Source organism: Polychytrium aggregatum, assembly GCF_025602895.1.
Source record: "Polychytrium aggregatum strain JEL109 chromosome Unknown BJ171scaffold_28, whole genome shotgun sequence".
NCBI lineage: Eukaryota > Fungi > Chytridiomycota > Chytridiomycetes > Polychytriales > Polychytrium > Polychytrium aggregatum.
In genome coordinates this window covers 519,807-541,055 of record NW_026516230.1, presented here as the reverse complement: position 1 = coordinate 541,055, position 21,249 = coordinate 519,807, and the positions used below count along the sequence as shown (strand labels likewise).

Here is a 21,249-nt window from a genome sequence, read left to right as displayed (position 1 = left end):
TGTGGTGTTCCACTCGATGTGGTGCCCTACTCCGTGAGGTGTCCTACTCCGTGTGGCGTCCTACGCTTGATGCAAGCATTGTCTTTCGGGCCCACTCTCTCACTCTTTGAGCATCATCCGCCAAGGCCCATTTTCAACCAGCCCATCGGCTTTTTAGTAGAAACAAACCTTTTCATTTCATCCTCACCCTATTTAAACTCATATCATTCCCCTCCCCCACAACGAGCCCAAGAACGAGAGCGAACAAAAATATGGATAAACTCAAACTTCCCCCCCCCGAGAGTGTGGATCACTACTGTTGTTTCCTTCCCCTCCCCCTCAGCCAGAAAATACATGCATACGGTGCTCGTTATGTTGAACTAACAGACCCAGTCTCGTTGGCATGTGCGCGCTATTACTCTATATCAGAAGGCGTCGAGGACACGGCGGTCGTTCTTGGAGAGGGATGGGACAGCAACTCCCTGCCATTGGTGCACGAGGCAGCAATCGTCCCTCGCCATCTTCAGGGCGTATTCAACGGCGGTGTATAATAACGACATAGGCTCACGACGGCGTATCAGGCAGAGAGACATAGTATTCATAGCTTTCACCAACAGCAGGAACATAGATTAGTACCGCGCATCGCGAGCAGCCAAGTCTTGGATGAGTAGGTTCACCGGTAGATAGTACTGATGGTCGAAGGGGCTGCGAAGGCACCATCACTCAGCGAGTGTATGCAGGCGGGTTGGGGTCGTACATCTCCAGCTTGGTCGGTCCTGATCCGCCGACGGGAGCATACGCCGAGCTGCCGCCGCCATAGCCCGAGTTGGCGGCGAGCGGTGCGCTGGAGTATCCGTCGTATGGCATGGAGGTGGCTGGGTTGTTAAAATCACCCTTGCCGGAGCTCGCCACCGTTGTGATGGTACGGGGATGGTGGGCGGCAGGAGCGCCGGTCACATGAGGCTGGTGAGGAACATAGGCGTCTACCGGAGGCTGAGGCATGCCGGAAGCAGACTGGACGGGCACGAGCGCAATGTCCTGCGATGGCACTGATGGAGGGGCTCCGTTTGGTGTATAGCTGTTGCTGTGGGCTGGGGCGTACATCGGAAGAGGGTTTGGGGATATCGGATTGGGCTGGAACGGGGCCGAGGTGTCATACTTGCCACTTGGCAGCCGGTTGGCGGACTGGTCAAAGGTCGGGTTGGCGGGTTGATAGGCGAACTGGTTACCGGGCTGGTTGCCGAACTGGTTGCCGAACTGGTTCGAGGGTGGGTTGGCGGACTCGTTGAGGATCGGTATGGGCTTGGATCGCCGAGAGCGGTAGACGAGGAAGCCGACAATGGCGATCACAGCCACGGCACCGGCGGCACCTCCCGCGATGGCGCCAATAGGCAAGCTGGAATCGCTGCTGTCGGAAGAGGAGGGAGACGAGGCCGGACCAGATGCAGGAGCCGAACCAGGAACAGGAGCAGGAACAGGAACATGACTCGATGTAGCAGTTGAACCAGGGGCGGGGACGACCCTAGATGTCGCAGTTGTGCCAGGGGCGGGGACAGGGCCAGCTGCAGTAGTTGACGGTGAAGCGACGCTGCACTGCGTAGGAGTCCAGGTGGACGGGAACGAGAAGGTGCAAAAGTTGCTGCTGTCGCCAAAGAACAGGTCGCGGCAGGAGACATAGGGCTGGCCGGCGACAACACCAACGACGCAGGCAAAGTTGTCGTCTGTCGTGGCGCACGGGCTGATGGCTTGGTCCGAGAAGCTGCATCCGTTGAAGTTGCAGCACATGCGGGCGAGCAGGCGATGCTGCGAGTCCGAGGCCATCAGACTCTGGGCGCTGGTGATGTATTGGGGGGACACGCCGATGCAGTTGCCGGCGGTGAGGGTGCTGGTGGGGATGGTGCAATCATAGAAGCCCGGCTGGCTGCCTTTGACGCAGATCTGATTGACGCAATAGGTCTGGCTCATGGCGGGCGGGACGATGGATGGAGCTGTCGTGTGGGAGCAGAGTCGACAGGATCGTCGGCTGGACGAGAGCCGAAACCTTGGAGAACCGAAGAAACAGCGGGGAGACTAAGTAACCTTCGAGTAGACGATGTATCATCGAGGAGATGAACAAACAGCGAGGGAGAAACGCTTCTCTGACAAAGCAAAGAAATGGCCAAAGCGCGGGGCGTTCATGCTGCCGGAGGCGAGGGAGGGAACAAAAACTGGGCAACAAGAGGGACAACTAATCCGGCGCCGTGCGCGCATGGTTTTTTCGTACATGGTTTTCGCCCGTGTGGTGAGGGCTTTGTCGCTGGAAGGTGGATCGTTTGTCCCACGGCTTGACTTGCAGTAACACGGCGACATGGGACATGTCCAACCCGGGAGAGCCACCGTCCAACCCGAGAAAACCACCGTCCAACCCGAGAAAGACATGTCCAGCGCCCAGGGGACATGCCTGACACTGAAGAAACATGCTCAACACTCAGGAGACAGTCCGGGGGCACTTTCTCTGTCCGTGACGAGACAACAGCGCACATCCAAGGTCATCGCCACCACGGCTTCAGCCCAGCCCCACAGCCCCCAGAGCCGCGCCCCGCACCGGATTTTCTTCTCTTTCTTTATTGTGCATTAGTCATCAGGGTCCCCGGCATCTCGTTTCTGGGGTCCCCGCACCGGATGTGTGTGCGCCTTTGATCCGTCGCCTGGGCTGTGCGGGGGTGTTGTCAACCAATCCCACGCGTTTCGCACACCCCGGCTTGTGATGCAGTTGTACCGGGCTGTTCCGCCTTCGCAGCACAACGGTGGCAACAAGCAGTGCGGCAACAGAGTGTCTGGTTGTGGGTGGTCTGGGTCCGGTCACACACACAGCGTTTGGTATCAGTCATCCCGGCAGAACATGACTACATCTCCAAACATATCCATACAGCCCCCTAAAAGTACACCTCGGAAACAGAAAAATATCCATACAGCTGCCTTCGCCTTGTCCCATGCGCTCAAAGCGGGCAAAGCCCAAGGCGGCGATGTACCTCGCCTCTGGGATTTAAATGCCACCACTTCCGCTCCCACCATCACAACCACCACTACCAACTTCCACCTCTTCGACCAGTACCACCAACATGCAGTTCAAGCTCTCCTGCCTCGTCGCCCTCGCTGCTGCCTCGGCCGTCCAGGTCCAGGCCCAGACTACCTCCGTTGGTGCCCAGCTCTGCACATCAATTGGAATGTGTATCAAGAGCACGACCACCGGCAACTACTGCTACGACGATATCGCGCAGAGTGCCCAGGCCCTGGCCACCACAACCGACCCAACCGCCGCTGCCAAGATCCTCTGCACCCAGTGCTACCACGATGTGATCGTCTGGTTCCAGAACAACCCCACCGCTGGCGGCACTTCCGCAAGCCAGTTCCAGGGCATCATTACTCAGGTCAACACGATCTGCGGCGCCAACTTCCTGAGCGGCAACTCGACTGCCTCCCCCACCACCGGCTCCGCTCCCACCGGCTCCGCTCCCACCGGCTCCGCTCCTGCCAGCTCCCCTACTGCCAAAAGCTCCCCTACTCCCAAAAGCTCGGCCGACACCTCCAAGCTCTCGCTCGGTGCTGTCCTTGTCGGCGGTGTTGCTCTTGCTGCCATGATGTTCTAATCGTCGATGAATATCGAGCCATCTGCCTCACCCTGTACATGTTCTATGATTGGCATCGTAAGCCCTCCTATATGTCCCATGTACTTTTATATATCTCCCTGTCAACACACACAGCAGCTATTGCTTGCCAATACATATGTTTGTTGTCAAGTCATCCGTTTGCAGCTTCTTGCCTTCGTCGCTCCCACGCGGCAAATCTTGTTGCATTCTCAAGTGGTGTGGCTCAGCCCGCCGCTGTACCCGAATCCTTTGGGTCCAAACTTCTTCCCATAACATGAGCGACAGAAGATGGCGCTGTCTCGTTCGGCCATCGACGACGAGTCCAACGTCCGGTTGCATTCGCTGTTGGCCGTCCCCCATCCCGTTGTGGCAAGGACATGACACCGCGAAACCAATACCGACAGCAAGATCCATTGGCAGTCAGCGCGAGCTCTGTCAGTGATTTCTGCTCGTGAGCGACAGCACTTCGCGGCCATAACTTGCAGATGCGAACGAGGGCACTCACGAGCGCAGGAAGCAAGACTTGTGGTACTTTGTGTTTCCAGGGCCAAGCGCCTGCTCGGCAAAGTATACGGCCTTTCCACAGCGAGGGCATATGTCGGTCGAGCCAAATTTGGGCTTGGTGCTTGGTGCAGCTGAAACAGAAGCTGCCATGGGTGCTGCTGTCGGTGGTGCTGCTGGTGGTGGTGCTGGTTCGGCAGAAGCAACGGTGCCCGTCCCTGGTTCGGCAGTGCCCTGGCCCTGGTTGGACTGGGGCTTGCCTTCACAGTGGAGAAAAGTACCACCACCGCAGCCGCCGTATCCTGGCCCCATCACACGAGACAACGACCGTCAAATATCAATGAAATGCTTGCCGACTCTTGCGCGGGCTTCTTCATTGAGTCTCCATGTCCGGCGAACCCCATCGGCCGAGCCAAAAACTCTCCCAGGCTTGATCTGACCCCATGCACCAGGCAATTGAATACCGTCACATGTCTCTCAAGACCCATCAGAGATCAGGACTGGATGTCTCGTCGCAGGTCCGATGGCCTCACCTTTGGGACCAAAGAGCTTGCCATAGCAGGACTTGCAGTAAATCTCTCCGGCACTTTCAGTCAAAGTGGTGGACTCGAGTCGTTTGCGGCATTCTTGGGCCCAGAGGCGGTGAGCACGACGAAGCAGTAACGGGAGCAGCACATCACAGAGCCCATCGGATTGAATTCGGTTCACGACGCCATCATCGGTCGACGGTATCTATCGCCGGAATCGCATCCCTCACACCCACCTTGCAGCTGAAGCAGCTCTTGTGCCAGGCCGAGCCTGCTCCGATAACCTGAATATCGTGCTCAAGCGCAAACCGCCACTCTTGGCTCCGGCTCGGCTGCTTTACCGTCAGGATGATCGGTGCGGATTGCTCCACTCTCCAAACATTGATTGCCAGTGTTTCATATCCGTACGTCCATCGACAATGCCAAGCACGATCGTCTACCAACGGCCTCACTCTTGAAAACTGAATGAGTACGCCTGTGTATTCATGGTCCAGGATAGGCCCGCAATCGCGTCTGAAATGAGGAACGATGAATAATACTGCACTCTCAGATCACAAGACCCCGGTTCCTGAGGTCCTCGAGGCCATGGCGCGCTTCGGAATAGCCCTGATCAGCAGATTGGCGATACCAGCTGGCGGCCTTCTCGATGTCCTTGGGCAGCCCGCGACCTTCCTCGTAGAAAACAGCAAGATTGTACTGCGCATACATGTTGCCCTGCTCTGCAGCCTTGCGATACCAACTGGCTGCGATGGCGAAATCAGCAGCGACACCATAGCCGTTTTCGTAGCACAGCCCCAGGTTGTTTTGGGCCGTGGCGCTTCCAAGCTCGACTGCCTTGCGATACCATTCCAGAGCTTTGGTATAGTCCCTGACAACACCCCAACCATTTTCGTAGCACCGGCCGACCATATTTTGTGCGTACGAGTTGCCCTGGTTGGCTGATCGACTGTACCACTGGTATTCAGCGGAGTGATCCATGGCCACGCCTCGGCCGCTTCCGTAGCATCGGCCAAGCCAGTACTGGCTTACATCCCGGTCCTGCGAAGCGAGCTTCTCAAAAATCGCAACCGATCGGATTTGGTCCTTTGTTACGCCGAAGCCTCCCATGTAGCAAACGGCCACGAGGTGGGCACATATCCAGTCCCTCTCCGAGCCGATCTCGCACAACCTAAAGAATTGACGGGCGGCAGGCGAGTCCGACGAAATTGGGGTACGCGAGCTGAGGCAGTCTTCCCCAAGGCCAAATGTGACCGTTCGGCTCTGGCGGATGAGCTCGATTGCTTTCGGCTTGTCTGTGGGGGTGCCGCGTCCGCAGTAATGGCACCACCCGAGCATCAATGTGGCGAGAGGTTTCAAGATCGGATCGGTTGATTTCGAAGAGACAAGCTGCCAGCAACTGATCGCCTGATCGTCGCGCTGGCCGACGCCTATTCCGCAAAAGTACAGCCAGGCAAGATGGAAGCTGGCGCCGAGATGCGGTTCGTCGGCAGCTCTTTCAAAAAGCTGTGCAGTCCGCGCCCAAACGGGATCGGCGGCGGGCTTCTCAAAGGACAAGATTTTCCCAATTTGGACATATGCATCCAAGTCGTCGGAGAGAGCCCGACGCATGACCAAGCTTGGGATTTCAGGGGCAGAGCCAAGTTCAGCCGCTAAGAGCTTCAGCACACCGGGATTCGAGAGGATGCCGTTGTCCGGGGAGTCGGGTGAGTTCCCAGTCCGATAATGCAGGTATTCGATCACGGCGCGGGCGATAGTGAGTTTATCTCCGTCTGAGGTCTGATACAGGGATGGAGATGAAGACGAGGACGGGGTCGGGGATGGAGGCGGCGGTGGCACATAGTCCCGATAGGGCTCAAGCGCTTTGAGGACGATGCTGAATGCCGGACGCTGGGCCGGATCCTGGTGCCAGCAGCACTCTATGATGGCCCAGACATCATCGGGGATCCCGTCGAAACGCTTGGGACGACTACCTCGGGAGATCTGCCGCTCAACGATGCGAGGACGCAGTGGGGTCCCGTCGTTTGCGATCCAGGTTGGCTTGCTATCATTCAGAAGCTCGTAAAGCAGAATGCCAAAGGCATAAACATCTGTCTTCTTTGTCGTGCCCGAGGGCTCGTCGCCGTCGAGCATTTCCGGAGCCAGGATTCCAAGATCTCCGGACATGGTGTCGGTGAGACGGACCTGCACAGACGACGACGACGTGTGCTTGGTGCGCGAGAGTCCAAAGTCCGAGATGACTGCGACAAAACTCTCATCGAGGAGTATGTTTCTGGTTGTCAGGTTGCCGTGGATGATGTTGCTTCCGTGCAGATAGGCCATGCCCGAAGCAACTTGGTGGGCCAAGTACAGCTTTTCGTTGAGGGGGCAGGCGGACTCGGGGTCCGAGACGTGTGTTCGGAGGGTACCGTTCGGCATGAACGGGGAGACCATGAAGGGCCTTTCGGCCGCATCGCAGGCGCCCACCAAAGTAAGGACGTTGGCGTGCCTGAGCTTGTGCCAGATATCAATCTCTCGACGGAACTCGGCAATCTCGCTCTCGGTGTAGCTGCACAAGAGCTCTTTGACAGCAACCTCGGATCCAAAGTAGCGTGCCGTATAGACCTCGCCAAAGCCGCCACGGGCAATCGGCTTTGCGGAGCGATCGGTGATTGTGTTGGCATCGATGCGCCACCGCTCATTCTTCATCGAGCGAGCAACCTGGGACTGGGACTGGAGCAAGTGCAGGAGTGGGGCAACGACTCGCTCGACGATAGGCTGCGGCGCCCCGTCCTCACCAGCCAGTCCAAGCAGGGCACTAGTTGCCTGGCGGATTCTCCAGGCTTGACTGTCGATCGCAATATCAAACTTGCTGAAGACGGCGGTGCTGTTTTGCTCGAGAAGCTGCACCGCCTCGTCGATGAAGGCTTGTTCCTGAGTCTCATCCGCACGCATGGCCACGAGCAAATGGGACTCGTCGAGCTTCAGGGCACTGGGGAGGGAGAGTGTATGCGCAATACTTTCCCAGTGCGAATCGAGCTCGCGATAAAACAGTTGAACGGCCTCGCGGGATTGGCTGGCCTTGATAACCCGCTCGACCTTGGGATGTTTGTGGTTCTCGGTGACGTAGTCACCAATACGTGCGTAGAGATTCTGCAGACGTGCGAGGTGCGGGGCAAGCGTTGGTGGTGCATCGATTTGAGCCTCGGCGAGGGTCTGAAGGACCTCGAGCGAATGGTTCGAGAGGCATGCCCACGATGTTTGGTTCTCTTGCACTTGCTTGGCGGCATCGAAGGCGAGCAGGGCGGCATTCAGGACAGGGCCCAGCGAATCGCCGCCGTGGCACTGAACAAGGACAGCAATGCTTGTCAAGGCAACAGCAACGTCGACAACCATACGTCCGGCGGGCAGGTCGAGGAGCAGATGGAAGGCTGAGGGGGGAGACACGGGCGACGCCCAAACCACAGACAAGAATGGACTCTGGCCAATCAGGGCTGGGTGGTGGGTGCGACCAGAGCCACCAAAAACGGATGCCGTGCGACTGTCGTGATTCCGAATGATATGCTGGCTGGGGCGAATGATGTGCCCGGAGCGAGGCTGTATCTGGCTCCATGGGGCAGTCATGCAAACATCATCAACTCTACTCCACAGTGCAAAGGCTATGCCACCAGTCCCGCTGAGATTCGTCCGGCGCTTCTATTAGTCCCACCACTATCACCACCAGACGAATAGATGCTTCAACCAAGCCGAACATGCCCCTCTCTTGCTCGACAATGACGTCTGGATATCTCTGCACGTTTTGAGGGACTATATGCATAGTATACGACGGACACACACACAGAGAGAGAGAGAGTCGCAGCCCGGTGAGGCTCCTGCTCAATCTCACACCTTCAACGACAGATTCGAGATGGGTGCGGTTAGGGTCGCGAGGAGGCAGCGAGTGGGAAATCGAGTCTTTACTCGGACTCAGTCTGACTGGTTGACGCAGGTTTGCTCGACGATGTTGGCCGGCTCGGCGATGCTGGCTGGGTGGACGCCGCTTTTGTGGACGGGCTCTGGGCTTCTGGTGCGGATTCCGGCGGGTGGTAGGTGGCAACGGAAGCTTTGGCGCCCTCGGGATTTGCTTCTGCAGGAGGCGCCCGGCTGGTGGTGGCCTGAGCAAGACTGCTCTTGTAAGACGGGCACCGCTCCAGCGTGGGATGCTGTGCGGATGGATCCGAGGCGTCGTGCGGAGCCAGTTTTCTCATTGGCACAAGACCATGCCTCTCTGTGGTGTCGTTGCGGGCCTGAAACAAAAGCAAAGATTGCAGCAATGAGTCGATGGCCCGAGCAAGCGAGATAAGGAAGCATTCTGTGCATATCTGGAGGCGAGCGGGACGAGTGCAAGAGCTCTCGCAGCATCTCCTCGACTCGTCTCTGAAACACCGTCAGCGCACACGCGCTAAGCTGTGAAGCCTCCACATCCTCTTCGCACACATAGGGGGCCTGCTTGCGGTTCCGGCCACGCTAATGCTGCGGATTCAGTCGCCCAGATGGGAGTGACACCGCCGCATCAGTCACAGCCTTGGGGCTAGGGCAGGCGAGACTGTACCTGTCCCCAGGTCTCGTTGACGAGGTAGAACACAGTGACCACGTCGCCGACATTCAGAGTCAGCTCCGGCGAGCCTTTCTGAGGGTCGTGCGATTCGATGACCCTGAAGGGTGGATATCCGGGGTTGGCGGCCGAATTGAAGGGCGGGTAGATGTAGTCCGAGTTCGAAGAGGCCATGTAGCTGTTGCGCGAGTATTCCGTTGAAGACTGGACCAGAGACTGCGGTCGGTACTGCAAAAAGCCGGGTGGATCGGCCACGGATGTATACGAGATCGGGCGGTCGCTCTCGGCACCGCTGCTGACGGCTTGGGACGTCCGGGGTTGGCCGTATGCATTAAGGATCGAGGCGGTTAGATCCACGTCGCGGTCAGAAGCGCCAGAGGGCAACGATGCCGAGGGAGGCTGGGCACCATCTTGATTAGCAAGCTCGAGAGTCTCGAGGATGGCAGGGGGTTTCTTCTGCAGAGCTTTTCGCCGCTTAGTGATCACGACGGCGGCAATGATTGCAGAGATCACGACTGTGGTGGGAAGCACACGAGCAGGTCAGCGATCCAGAGCATGCGAGCATGTCAGCAATTCTGCCAAGGGCACTCAATCAGCTGAAGAGACAGCCGAAGCCGGGAGGTGTGGGATGCACCCTGCCATTCGCACACATGCTGCAGGACTCACCGAGGCATCCAACAACAATGCCGGCAATGAGACCCGCGTTGCTTGGGGAAGAGACCGGGGCAGGAGCGGGCCCGACGGGCGAGCCGCCGCCAGGCTTGGTGCCGTTAGCAAAGGCCGTTGGGATGGCAGCCAGAACGGAAGGACCAACGGACCAGCCGACGAAGGACTGGCTGGTACTGTTGGGCGCAGGGTGGCTGCATGCGCTATTGATGCCGAGCTGAGCGGACGTCGGGCCAGCAAAGCACGAGGAGCAGCCCGAATCGAGGCAGCCATAGTTGGTCAGGACCGCATTGCTGTTTGCGTCGCTGGTTTTGACGGTGTAGACAAAGAGGTTGGAGTCGATTTGGGTGCAGCTACCGTAGACGGGCACACGGATCGCCCAGGCAGCCGGGGTGTTGCAGTTGGGATCGACGTAGTAAGTGCTGTAGGCAAACAGGGTGGTTTTGAAAGACGGGCTGAGGCTACTGTTGCAGCCCAAGGCAAGCAAGCGAGAGGGTTAATACGAAAAACCGCTGCGAGTGGCAGATGCAAGCGAGTCCGTATGCAAGCGAGTCCGTATGCAAGCGAGTCCGTATGCAAGCGAGTCCGTATGCAAGCGAGTCCGGATGCAAGCGAGTCCGGATGCGCATTCATGCATCTGTGGACGAATGGGCAGGTCCATGCAGATAGGGTATGTGCAAATAACCAAAAAAGCAAATGGAGCGGGGATGTCGCTTGGGGCCAAGCGATCTCGGCGGCCACAACTTACTCCTTGGATGTGTAGTCGCTCGGGGTGACGCCGTACCAGGACGACCCACAAACATCGGCATCAAGGGCTGGGGCCGTGGCGCTGTTGTAGAGCTTGCAGGTGGAGGCGTCGCATGTGGACGAAAGACAGGTATAAGTGGTGCGGGCCTGGGTGGTGGGATCGATCGAGTCGTATTCGAACTGGGTCGGATCGTAGCTGAAAAAGTGGCTGCAAAAGTTGGTGCGGAAGACAAAGTCGCCGAGGACGCTTGCTCGCTGGGCGACCGAGGAGATGAACCGGCTGCACTGCGGGAGAGAGTAGCTCTGGTTGACGCCGTAGAAGATCTCCCAGCCATTGAAGGAGCTGCTCGAGTTGATGGGGACGACGGCAGGGGTCGACATGGCCGCGGGCGGTGCGGGGAGAGTGCGGGAAAGGGTGGATGCTTGGGCTGCTGTTGGTCAGGAAAGGCAGAGCAAGAGGAAGCGGACAGGCGCTATGAGGAGCAAGCAAGACAAGACAAGACAAGACAAGACAAGACCAAAGCCGGACGAACAGCAGCGCGGCCCGAGTCCAGAGCGGGATGCAAAGGCAAGATGAGAAGGGGGGCTGGCGGGCGGCAGGACGGCCGTTCGGGAACGAAGGCGAGCGCAGAGGATGCACGCAGGAGCGGGTGGCTGGAGAAGCAAGGAACGACCGCGGAGTGGACGACGGGATGGTGGGATGATGGGACGGGGTGGAGGGTGTTTGCGGCCGATGCTTGCAGACGGTGTTCACAATTGATATTCGCACTTGATATTCGCACTTGATATTCACAATTGATATTCGCGACCAATGTCCGCGGTTGATGTTCGCAGACGATGCGTATCGTCGGTCGTTTGGCTCTCGAATGCAGTCGCGGAATAACGGGAGGCCACAGCCACTGTGTGTGTGCTCTGTCCAACTGCTTGCCAACTCTGTCGCGCTGTGTCGCACGGATGTGCCATCTCGTTCCTTCTGTGTCGCTGTATCCGCCCTGTGTCTCTGTATCCCACCCGGCTCAAAAGCGCCGCGGCTGTGTTTGCTTGTGTCCTGCATCGCCGCTGCACGCTCTGTGCGGCGTGTCCAGCCCGGCGCCACCCGGCCCGTGACTCACACCTTGCCCCACCCAACACGCCAACACCGACCCGCCACCCGCCAACACCGCCCCATCTCGTGCCCACACGCGCATCCCAGCGCCTCGGCAGATCCAAGCTTCTGGCCACAGCCACAGCCACAGCCACAGCCACATCCATATCCATATCCATCTCGATGACGGCACCGTTGCCTGTATTCATCCAAGGCCCCAACACACACGCGGCCTCGTCATGCATCAGTGCTTGTTGATTGCACAGCTGCTCAGGCTGGCAATGTCCGTGCTCGAGCACGCCAGTCCATGCACTTCCTTCTCGAGCCGCATGAGCGCCAGCATGAACCCAATGTTGGGGCACACACCGGGCCGCAGTTGCTTGACGTGCTCGTAGGCATCCTTCAGCAGCATCTTCTCGCCCTTGATGAGATATCCAATCACTGCCGTCGCCGATCGAGACCGACCGGCCTGGCAATGAACGAGTATCTTGGCATCCTTGTTGGCGGCCTTTGCATCCACTGAGTTGGTTGTCGAGTTGATTGTCGATTGCCAAAATGTAGACCACAGGGCTGCGTGAGTCCAAGTTTGCACCCACCGCACAGACAAGCCACGAACCAACTCAACTCTACTCTACTCCGTTTGTACATCAGTTCCTCCACAAACACACATCCAATGACAAACCGCAGTTCCCGCCCAGCGAGCGAGCTCCCAGCCCCTGCTCCGTGACTGATGGCCTGTCTCGTACCGATAAACTGTAAGGCCTCCTTCATCGGGGCCTCGGCGTCCTGTTCCGCGCTGTCGTGCATCTTGATGTGGTGGTAGTGCAGCGTCCGGCCGTGGGATAGCTCCTTGGCGACTTTGACCTCTGCCGCCATGTTGAGGACGTGCGTAACTCCAAACCTTTGCAGTTGCGTAACGCAGTCGTTCGACTGAGGCAGTGCGTCCGAGCCTAGAAACAAGAACGGCCGAATCTCTGTTATCGGCGGCATCGGCGCCGGTTGCTCCGATTCATCGGGGCTCGGCAACTCCGGCGGCGCCGCTCGTGTCGATGTGGCAAGGTCCGGCTCCGAGAGTACGTTGCCGGCTCGCAACGGCGTCCCCTTCTCCAATAGCGCACGGAGAGGGGTCGAGCCGAACGCTCTGTCCTTGGTTGGCGTTGTGTCGATCGAAAAGTTGGAAACCTTGCGGGTACTAGGGTGCCGTATCGGCGACGGCCGCGAGGCCGACACGGCACTCTTCACCAGCGGCGACACAGCATCCGTTCGAATCGACTCGGGCTTGCTCGCCGCCTTGACCTTGAGCTCCGTCGGAGCTGTGGCCGCAATGGCTCCAGAGGGGATTCGTATGTCCGTAGTTTGCACCCCGGCCAGGACCGAGTCGTGGACCACAAACGGATGGCTGCCCGCAAGCGTCACAAAGGCGTTGAAGCCGCCCTCGAGGTACACGAGCTGGACCACCTTCCCATTCGGAAGCACCATCTCCGAGCCCGGCCCCCGGCCCTGCGACAGCTGCACGAGGCTGATCTCCTTCTCCAGGATCGAGATGAGGCCCCAAGAGTCAGACGACTGATCACGGTTCATGTGGTCGTCGTACACTAGCATCCAGGGCTCGCTGCTCAGGGCACCTTCTTGACGCCACTTTTCGTAGTCTTTCCGCGACTGGTCCGAGCCAAGAAAGTTGGCCATCTGGAAGCTGGAGATTGACCCACGGCTGAATCGCTTGAGCATGATCGGCGGAAGATACAGGTTAACCGATCCGGAAATCCTCCGCTTCTCATACTCGGCTGATGGACGCATATCCACAAACAACACAGCCGCGTTGGCCGGGAACTCAAATCCATCGCCACTGTCGTCGCGGCTCGGCGAGCGACCGGGTGAGCGGGAGCTGTGCTGGTGACGATGGTGATGGTGGTGGTGATGGTGCTGGTGGTGCTGGTGCTGGTGCTGATGATCGCGGTGGTGTTCCTCTTGTGCGGACACTGGCGGTGCTGCTGGTGCTGCTGGTGCTGCTGGTGCTGCTGGTGCTGCTGGTGCTGCTGGTGCTGCTGGTGCTGCTGGTGCTGCTGGTGCTGCTGGTGCTTGCTGTAGGTCGAGTTCGTTAGATTTGTCACCCAAACGACTTTCGGAGCCATGCTGCCCGACCACCACTTCGGTTGGGTTGCCCCACACTTGGAGCGCTGCCGGATCGGTCCCAGAGCCCTTGGACTGACTGTGTCCCCTCACTCGGGTTGGTGAGTGCAGAAACTTCAAGACATTGGCGGCACTGATACGCTGGAGAGTGGCCGCGGGCTTCTTGGAATCGGATCCTCTCTCACGGCCCGAACCCCAGGACATGAGGCCTTCATTTCCCGGTGACCCCTCTGGTGTGGGCTCGTGACGGTCCTCTGGCTCTAGCAGATCATCGGATGACTGAATACTGGACGCCGACGCCTTCAGGTCCACAATCCGCTCTTTGCTCGTCAGGTTTCTATCTGTTTGAACCGATGCAGCACGGTGTTTCATCGAGAGTCCGGTTTCGATCATTAGCAATTTGTCGGCCACCACCATCACCCATAGCAAGAGACTCGGTGTGATAGCACAGCGGCAAATCAGGGGTGGCTGGGTGGGCGCAGGGTTGCTGTATAGCATTCTCTCAAACGATATGGCGCTACTTTCATCCCTAGTGCGAACCCAAGCTGCTCTTGCCTCCAACCGATTCCCAATAGAAGCATTCGGCAAGCTCAAATCGCATGTGTCCTCACCTAGGGACTTGCTGGGGGCCACACGCTCTTCTTCGGAGGCCGAGCTAGCTTTGGAGGATGAAGTGGGAGATCGGAATCGGCCCGGGAGATGCTCGCGCGAGCCACTATGCGCGAAATACTGATAAAAGTGCGGGGTGGGCTCCTTGACAGGCGATTCAGAGGCAATATCCTTGTTCTCCGAAGACTTGGAGCGGATCCGAAAGGACGACTGTGCGCCCGGTCCTGATGCTGATGCTGATGCTGATGCTGATGCTGATGCTGATGCTGATGCTGATGCTGATGCTGATGCCGATGCCGATGCCGATGCCAATCCTGATGCCGACTGTATGTGCAGCGTCTCGAGAGTTGCCGAGAGCAACTCAGCCGAGCGCGAGGCCAAGTCAGATGAATGCGACGACAGCCGCTTGACCTCATGCTCGCTGCCGCTCGGAACGAGCTTCTCCTTGCTGCTCGAGTGCGGAAATGGGCTCGGGGGAACTCCAGCGGTCGTCGCCGAGCCCAGGGCCGGTCGGTCTCGCATGGCTGCCTTGCACAGCACAGGTCACGTCTCACGGCAACTTCACGTCGACGGGGGTATGTACCCAAGTGCTCCACGACAGGAATGCAACAGCTATGGAAGTTGAGTCCGTTTGGAGGAGATTACGGATCAAGTTACCGGGTAGCGGTGCAGGGACAGTCCCAGTCGGTGGGTACGGCTCAATATCGGGAGCGAGCAAGTCGTGGGAACAGGAGGGACTCGGCTTGGTGCCAAAAGTTGATGCGCTCGCCAGGATACGAGTGCGCAACTGAAGATTGCTCAAGTATCTGGCAAAACAACTCAGCAGTGAGTGTCGGTGCTGATGGCAATGGCGCTGATGGCAATGGCGCTGATGGCAATGGCGCTGATGGCAATGGCGAAGCGGATGTGCACGGCAGTGGAGATGCAGTGTTGGGCGTCGTGAGAAACGCTGGGTGGCCGGTACAGGGGAAGTCAGCGCCGCAGATTACCTCCTTGGACGGCGTGTCGGGAGAGATAGTTGCAGTAAGGATTACTACCGGGTGCCCTGCGGTGCTCGCAAAGGCTCGCAAATGCTCGAAGGGCAGCCGAGGGAGGAAAAATGGAAGGCCGCCGAGCCAGGCGAGCTGACGAGTATGCTCGAATCAAGACTCAAGCAAAAGAATAGCCCGAACGCCTCCCCCACCGTTCCAAGAAAGCCTCCCTCGAATCATACACGATGCCCAGATCGCCTCTTGCACGCGCCAGGGATTGTCTACCAGCCCAGTTCTGTCTGCGAGCACCGGCGAGGAAATCTGGGTCGATCCACCGACCACCATATCGAGCTCACACGCCGGGTATTGATCATTTAGAGGCACGTGTGTGTGTGTGTTGTGGCCATTGGAATTGCAGTGCGACACCAATTCACTCAGACAGCATTTGTCGTTGTCGGATCATATCATGCAGCCAAATGGGTCGAGTCATCCTTGGGCGTCCCTCCCTCAGCGCCGCCCCAAGAGTCCAGTACGATCCCACAATCGAGCCTCTGCGGTCGGCATCTCATCGCCCAGGTCCACCACAACGGCGCGTGTGTCGATCACCGTCCAAGCCACACAAGCCACACGGGCAGTCCACGTGTTGAGGTGTCCCGTTTCGGAATGGCCGCCGATATCTGCCGCTGGGCGTGGCGGCATTCTTGGATCTCCCCTTCATTTCGCTGTCAACGGCATTTACAGTCAACATGGTAACGACCACACGATCGACGCATGGACGCATGGACGCATGGACGGACGGATAGATGGATAGATGGATGGATAGATACTTGCACAGATGGATGGATGGATGGATCGACGGATAGATGGATGGATAGATGGATGGATGCGCACGATACCACCCGCAGCGCTCTCGAAGCAACCCCGCTGACCGATCGTCTCGCTGCCCGTCCCAACAGTCCGCAGCCAGACCCGCCATCTCTGTCTACTCTGACGCCGGCAGCAACAAGGTCGTCGACACCGTCCCTCTGCCCGCTGTCTTCAAGGCCCCCATCCGTGCCGATGTCGTGAACTTTGTCCACACCAACCTGGCCAAGAACAAGCGTCAGGCTTACTCCGTCAACGTCGAGGCCGGCCACCAGACCTCGGCCATCTCGTGGGGTACCGGTCGTGCCGTTGCCCGTATTCCCCGTGTCTCTGGCGGTGGAACCCACCGTGCCGGCCAGGCTGCCTTTGGCAACATGTGCCGTGGCGGTCGCATGTTCGCTCCCACCAAGACCTGGCGCAAGTGGCACGTCAAGACCAACCAGAACCAGCGCCGCTACGCCACTGCTTCTGCTCTTGCCGCCACTGCCCTCCCCTCGCTCGTCCTCGCCCGTGGCCACAAGATCGAGCAGATCCACGAGATCCCCCTCGTCATCTCGGGTGGTGTCGAGTCCATCAAGAAGACCAAGGACGCCGTCAAGCTCCTGAAGGCCATCAACGCCTACTCTGACATCGAGAAGGTCATCAGCTCCAAGAAGCTCCGCGCCGGTGTTGGCAAGCTCCGCAACCGCCGCCACCGCCAGCGCCGCGGTCCCCTCGTCGTCTACAACACCGATGACGGCATCGTCCAGGCCTTCCGCAACATCCCCGGCATTGAGCTCGTCAACGTTGCCCGCCTCAACCTCCTCCAGCTCGCCCCCGGTGGCCACGTCGGTCGCTTCGTCATCTGGACCCAGGGCGCCTTTGAGCAGCTCGACTCGATCTTTGGCACCGAGACCGAGACCTCCCAGGTCAAGAAGGACTACATCCTCCCCCACTCGATCGTTGCCAACACCGATCTTGCCCGCATCATCAACTCTGATGAGATCCAGAGCGTCGTCCGTGCTGCCCACGAGAAGCACACCAAGCGTCCCTTCACCCAGCGCAAGAACCCCCTCAAGAACGTCGGTGTTCTCGTCCGCCTCAACCCCTACGCCCAGACTCTCCGCCGCCGCGAGATCCTCGCCGAGCAGGCCCGCAAGGAGGGCAAGGTCACCAAGGTTGCCAAGAAGAAGGTCGACAACAAGACCTTCAAGAAGATTCTCCTGGACAAGGCCCTCTAATTGCCTCTGCCACCGGATGGTGTAGCGTCAGAATAATAAATCAGATCGCGGTCGAAATGAATGGCCCAACTCTGGATCCTCTGGTGTCTGACATTGCGTGCTGTGGCGAATGGTGGATCTCTTTGAATGCGATCTGAGGGCGAGCGGCCTTCAAATAGTCTTGCATGCGAGTCATGGATGCCACCCCCCGATTCTGGATCAACAATAGCCCAGCTCCAGGCCCTGTACTGCTTTGCGTACATCGCATCTAAGAGTATATTCGATCAAGCTCGCCAACTACGCCATGTTCTGTTCCAATTGGTGGCTGGTTTTGGTTGCTAGAACGAAAGTTCATCCTGCGTGTGCTTCTCAGCAGAATCATACTCCACGTTCAGCGAGCCGATGCGGTGCACGGGCTTCGGATAGGGAATAGGGCCCTTCGGCCCTGTCGGTTGACAGGAGCCGCTGGTCGCAGGGAACAATGTGCCGTACTCTGCTGGCCGCTGGCCATGGCCCGCATCGGCATAGTAGGCGAGTGCGTTGCCGTTCACCATCGGCACAAGCATCGGGCTTTGTGAGGGGAAGCTTGCGGGCATCACTGGTACTGTCGGCTGCCAGCGGCCGGCCAAATCAGCAGGGGAACGCTGCAAGATGTGGGGTGGCGAGCCCTTCTTCTTGCGCAAGGCTTCTTCGGCCTGCTGATGGGCAAGCAGGGAGCCGTGTGTGAATGACGGCGGTGGCTTCAGACCGACTTCGACCATTGGTTGATACTGATACTGCATTGATGTCGCTGTCGTGCGGGAATACATCGACGCTTGATCCCAGCCCGATGTCGTCCCTGTCCGCACGGACATGGTGTCAATGTCGCTTGGGGCCACGCTCCGCTGCGACGACAGCATGAGGTAGTAGGCCTGTGGGTCGGTGTAGAATCCTCCAGTGAAGCCCTGGTGATGGATGTCCTGTGGTTTGGGCGAATAGCCGCCACGATAATGCCGCGGCGACGGTTGCGGCATCAGCGAGGCTGGTGATTTGGGCGGTCGTCGTTTGGATGACGAGTGGCTCCCAGCCTCTGAGCTGGCGTACGCAGTTGCGGCGCTGACGAGTCGGTGAGAAACAGAGCCTGGGAGGACGAGCGTTGGGGTCTGGAGTGGCAGTTTACTTGGCTTATCGACCGGTCCAGCGGCCGCACGCTGCATCGCCTGGTGCTGGTTGCGCTCCAAAATGAGCTGCAGCGGCACACTGGACTCTCGATGGCTTGAGATGCCCCCCAGATCAAGCGAGCTTCGGTTGAGTCTGGGTGCCTTTTTCTTCCTCCTTGCCTTGTCCTTTTTCACTTTCGGCTCCGCCGGAGTACCAATGCCTCCTCCTGTCCGCTCGGAAGGCACTTGCCCATCTGTATGTGTCGTTGCACCATCTCTTCCAGAGACAGCAGCTCGACCCAGCCGTGATACAGCCGGCAGTGTATCTTGAGCGACTGATCTCGACTCTTCTCGATCCTTCGGCATCACTGTCGCCTCGGCCGGCGTGTTCTGAGTTGCAGGACCGTGACCGAGCCGAGTCTCCAGCTGGACTTTGGATGCAGGTCCCACGACTTGATCGGCAGCAGACACATCTACCACGGTGGTGTGAATGGCGGTCGCCGGTGCAGCATGCGCTGAGCGATCGGTATCGTGCGGTGGTTCGCCCAGTGCTTCCAGCGCTTCGTCATTGAAGGCAATGCTCAGGGCGTGCCGCCGATTCTCAAATAGAATGTCGTCGTCGTAGTGCCTCCGCTTTGATTTTCTCGCACTCCCCTGGCGGGTGAGAGTATGTCGCCGCTCGAGCCGTCGGCCAATGTGCTGAAAGCGGTCGGATTTGAGCGCCGAATCTCGGTCTGCCAGCACGGTGCTGCGAACAATGGACACGATCGCAGATTTGTGCTCTTGCCCGTGATGCTCGGATGATCCACTCGGTTTCGGCCGCCGCTGGTCTCGATCGATTGTTGCAGCCGTCGGATCAGACATGGACCTCATCGGATCGGTGCTGGACAGCAACTTGGCATCGGGAGAAGGCTCGCTGCCATAGGCAAGAATATCTTTTCTCTGAGGCGACTTTGCAGGGCGATGCACTTGATCTACGGGGTTGTGCTCGCTTGGGCGATCACTTTCGGTTCTTGTAGCCCCGTCTGTGTCAGATCCACTTCGCCTTCTGACCATGTCTTCAGAACCAAGCTCATCAGGGTCGGCAGATACTCGGGCGTCGGTCACGGCAACCCAGCTTTGTAGGGGGCAGACCAACACAGACGGGGCGACCTGGTCTCGCAGCGTGAGGAGGTAAGGCTCCTTTTGCTTCAGAGAAGGCTCGATTGGCTGGCGGCCGTACAACGGATGGTCTTCTGTCGGAAATATCAGCCGCTCCACTGTGCCATATGTCGGTGTATCGAGAGCGGCAAGTTGGTGGGCCGGAGAGGGGACTTGCTTAGCTTGAGAGGCAAGTTGCTGGACTGGAGAAGCAAGCAAATCACAATGTTCATGCGAGGTATCCACCGACGAACTTGGGAAGGATTTCGCTGTCTGGGCTTGATGCAAGGCAGCGCCCGCGATAGGAGTGGCCGCCGGAAACTCAACAGACTTGTTCAAAGTCGATATCACCACGGCATGGTCCAGATCGGTCAAGGCAGCATGGACGGCTGGAGGAGGCTTTATGGTCGTGAGGCGATCCGGGACAAGGGTGTCGAGTGTTCTCTGTCCACTTGATGCAGTTTTGGTGCTGCTCGGCTGTGTGTGAAATGGCAGCGGCATGCTTGTTGGAATCGGAGACGGCTGCAGCGATCCGAGGGAGGCACTGCCCACTCCAAGTCGATTTTGATGCATCGATGGGCAGATGGAACTCTCGGACGCAGCGTCGCTCGTGACGCCGGCATCCAGTGCACTGTTGTGTGGTCGGTGTAACTGCTGCTCATGGAAAGGCAGTATGGGCAGATCCGAGTTGCTCATGCCCTGGCCTGTGCTCAAGCGAGCCGGAGTAGCGCGGTGGGAACCTGGAGGGCGGTGGCAACAGTTATTCGGACGGTACATGTGAGCTCACCAAACACCGAAAGCGCAAGGTCTTAGAGCAGACTACACGAGCTCTGCCGTCTCGACACATGTGGCCAGAGTTATGAAATTGCAGCTTCAGATCGGCAATGGAGCGTAATCCAGAGGGCAAGCGCTTCGAGCCGCCATCCACTCCTTCACTAACCTCGAAATGGGGGCCACGATGGTGATTTGAGGCCTGCTTGTCGTGCTCGCCTTTTGTAGATCCACGCCGAAAGCATCAGCAAGGCAACGGTGATGGCCGCGCCGAGGGCTATCCCGATAATGGCTCCAAGCCCAAGACTCGTCGATCCTGTCTGGCTTGCGAGCTGACTAGAGGCAACACAAAAGAGATTGCCGGAGCCGCTGTCGCAAGCGAGGCACTGATTCTGCGAGGAGCTGAAGGATGTTCCGCGTGGGCAGTTGTTCGCCGGGTCTGGGTCGATGGTGCCTGTGGTTATTGACTGGAAATTGCCGAGCAGAGCGTAGTTGACGTTAATCACCCGAAAGAGACCGTTGGCCTCTGCGAGGGTGGACAGCTGCGACGGAGGCTTTGTTTCTTGTGTAAGCAAGAACGTGGCGCTATTGGCAAACGTTGATGTCGAGAGACAGCGAAACGTAGTGGCAACAATCGCATTGGACGAAGGCAGATTATATGGAGAGGCAAGCGGGAAGACGGGCGAGGCTGCCACGGATCGATGCAAGTTCTGGTCGATGGCG

At 58.5% G+C, this 21,249-nt stretch overlaps 8 protein-coding genes across 8 annotated transcripts; 2 read left to right on the top strand and 6 right to left on the bottom strand.

The window, feature by feature from the left end:
- Window positions 1–702: 702 nt before the first annotated feature.
- Window positions 703–2,046, bottom strand: BJ171DRAFT_512582 (uncharacterized protein; the record flags this gene model as incomplete). Its single annotated transcript, XM_053111674.1, has 2 exons — window positions 2,016–2,046; window positions 703–1,950 (listed from the first exon to the last, which is right to left on the bottom strand). The coding sequence occupies exon 2, from the start codon at window positions 1,942–1,944 to the stop codon at window positions 703–705; it is 1,242 nt and encodes a 413-aa protein (XP_052964994.1). The 5' UTR covers window positions 1,945–1,950; window positions 2,016–2,046.
- Window positions 2,047–3,080: 1,034 nt separating this feature from the next.
- On the top strand, window positions 3,081–3,749 carry BJ171DRAFT_512581 (uncharacterized protein; the record flags this gene model as incomplete). Its single annotated transcript, XM_053111673.1, has 1 exon — window positions 3,081–3,749. One exon carries the CDS (start codon window positions 3,081–3,083, stop codon window positions 3,606–3,608), a length of 528 nt encoding a protein of 175 aa, XP_052964993.1. The 3' UTR covers window positions 3,609–3,749.
- On the bottom strand, window positions 3,750–4,741 carry BJ171DRAFT_512579 (uncharacterized protein). The gene is made up of 3 exons (XM_053111672.1): window positions 4,643–4,741; window positions 4,114–4,411; window positions 3,750–3,950 (listed from the first exon to the last, which is right to left on the bottom strand). The coding sequence occupies exons 2-3, from the start codon at window positions 4,260–4,262 to the stop codon at window positions 3,818–3,820; spliced, it is 282 nt and encodes a 93-aa protein (XP_052964992.1). The 5' UTR covers window positions 4,263–4,411; window positions 4,643–4,741; the 3' UTR covers window positions 3,750–3,817.
- A 441-nt stretch (window positions 4,742–5,182) lies between these two features.
- Window positions 5,183–5,971, bottom strand: BJ171DRAFT_425944 (Sel1 domain protein repeat-containing protein; the record flags this gene model as incomplete). Its single annotated transcript, XM_053107745.1, has 1 exon — window positions 5,183–5,971. The coding sequence occupies one exon, from the start codon at window positions 5,969–5,971 to the stop codon at window positions 5,183–5,185; it is 789 nt and encodes a 262-aa protein (XP_052964991.1).
- A 2,254-nt stretch (window positions 5,972–8,225) lies between these two features.
- Window positions 8,226–11,192, bottom strand: BJ171DRAFT_512577 (uncharacterized protein). Its single transcript, XM_053111671.1, has 4 exons — window positions 10,621–11,192; window positions 9,873–10,336; window positions 9,204–9,721; window positions 8,226–8,898 (listed from the first exon to the last, which is right to left on the bottom strand). The coding sequence occupies exons 1-4, from the start codon at window positions 10,998–11,000 to the stop codon at window positions 8,569–8,571; spliced, it is 1,692 nt and encodes a 563-aa protein (XP_052964990.1). The 5' UTR covers window positions 11,001–11,192; the 3' UTR covers window positions 8,226–8,568.
- Window positions 11,193–11,883: 691 nt separating this feature from the next.
- BJ171DRAFT_461017 (protein-tyrosine phosphatase-like protein) lies at window positions 11,884–13,625 on the bottom strand. Its single transcript, XM_053108464.1, has 2 exons — window positions 12,450–13,625; window positions 11,884–12,222 (listed from the first exon to the last, which is right to left on the bottom strand). The coding sequence occupies exons 1-2, from the start codon at window positions 13,498–13,500 to the stop codon at window positions 11,948–11,950; spliced, it is 1,326 nt and encodes a 441-aa protein (XP_052964989.1). The 5' UTR covers window positions 13,501–13,625; the 3' UTR covers window positions 11,884–11,947.
- Window positions 13,626–16,124: 2,499 nt separating this feature from the next.
- Window positions 16,125–17,743, top strand: BJ171DRAFT_461012 (ribosomal protein L4 domain-containing protein). The gene is made up of 2 exons (XM_053108463.1): window positions 16,125–16,162; window positions 16,370–17,743. Exons 1-2 carry the CDS (start codon window positions 16,160–16,162, stop codon window positions 17,495–17,497), a joined length of 1,131 nt encoding a protein of 376 aa, XP_052964988.1. The 5' UTR covers window positions 16,125–16,159; the 3' UTR covers window positions 17,498–17,743.
- Window positions 17,726–19,424, bottom strand: BJ171DRAFT_512572 (uncharacterized protein). The gene has a single exon (XM_053111670.1). The coding sequence runs from the start codon at window positions 18,979–18,981 to the stop codon at window positions 17,815–17,817; it is 1,167 nt and encodes a 388-aa protein (XP_052964987.1). The 5' UTR covers window positions 18,982–19,424; the 3' UTR covers window positions 17,726–17,814.
- Between the last annotated feature and the right edge of the window lie 1,825 nt (window positions 19,425–21,249).

Bases quoted from the DNA above. Each gene is read 5' to 3' on its own strand.
- BJ171DRAFT_512579 (XM_053111672.1), bottom strand. From the start codon at position 4,262: ATGGCAGCTTCTGTTTCAGCTGCACCAAGCACCAAGCCCAAATTTGGC. The intron at 3,951-4,113 runs GTGAGTGCCCTC...GACGGCCAACAG, and splicing joins AAGTCTTGCTTCCTGCGCTC to CGAATGCAACCGGACGTTGG.
- BJ171DRAFT_461017 (XM_053108464.1), bottom strand. From the start codon at position 13,500: ATGCGTCCATCAGCCGAGTATGAGAAGCGGAGGATTTCCGGATCGGTT. The intron at 12,223-12,449 runs GTACGAGACAGG...CAACCAACTCAG, and splicing joins GGAGGCCTTACAGTTTATCG to TGGATGCAAAGGCCGCCAAC.
- BJ171DRAFT_512572 (XM_053111670.1), bottom strand. From the start codon at position 18,981: ATGCCGAAGGATCGAGAAGAGTCGAGATCAGTCGCTCAAGATACACTG.
- BJ171DRAFT_512577 (XM_053111671.1), bottom strand. From the start codon at position 11,000: ATGTCGACCCCTGCCGTCGTCCCCATCAACTCGAGCAGCTCCTTCAAT. The intron at 10,337-10,620 runs GTAAGTTGTGGC...GGGCTGCAACAG, and splicing joins AGCGACTACACATCCAAGGA to TAGCCTCAGCCCGTCTTTCA. The intron at 9,722-9,872 runs GTGAGTCCTGCA...TTCCCACCACAG, and splicing joins CATTGTTGTTGGATGCCTCG to TCGTGATCTCTGCAATCATT.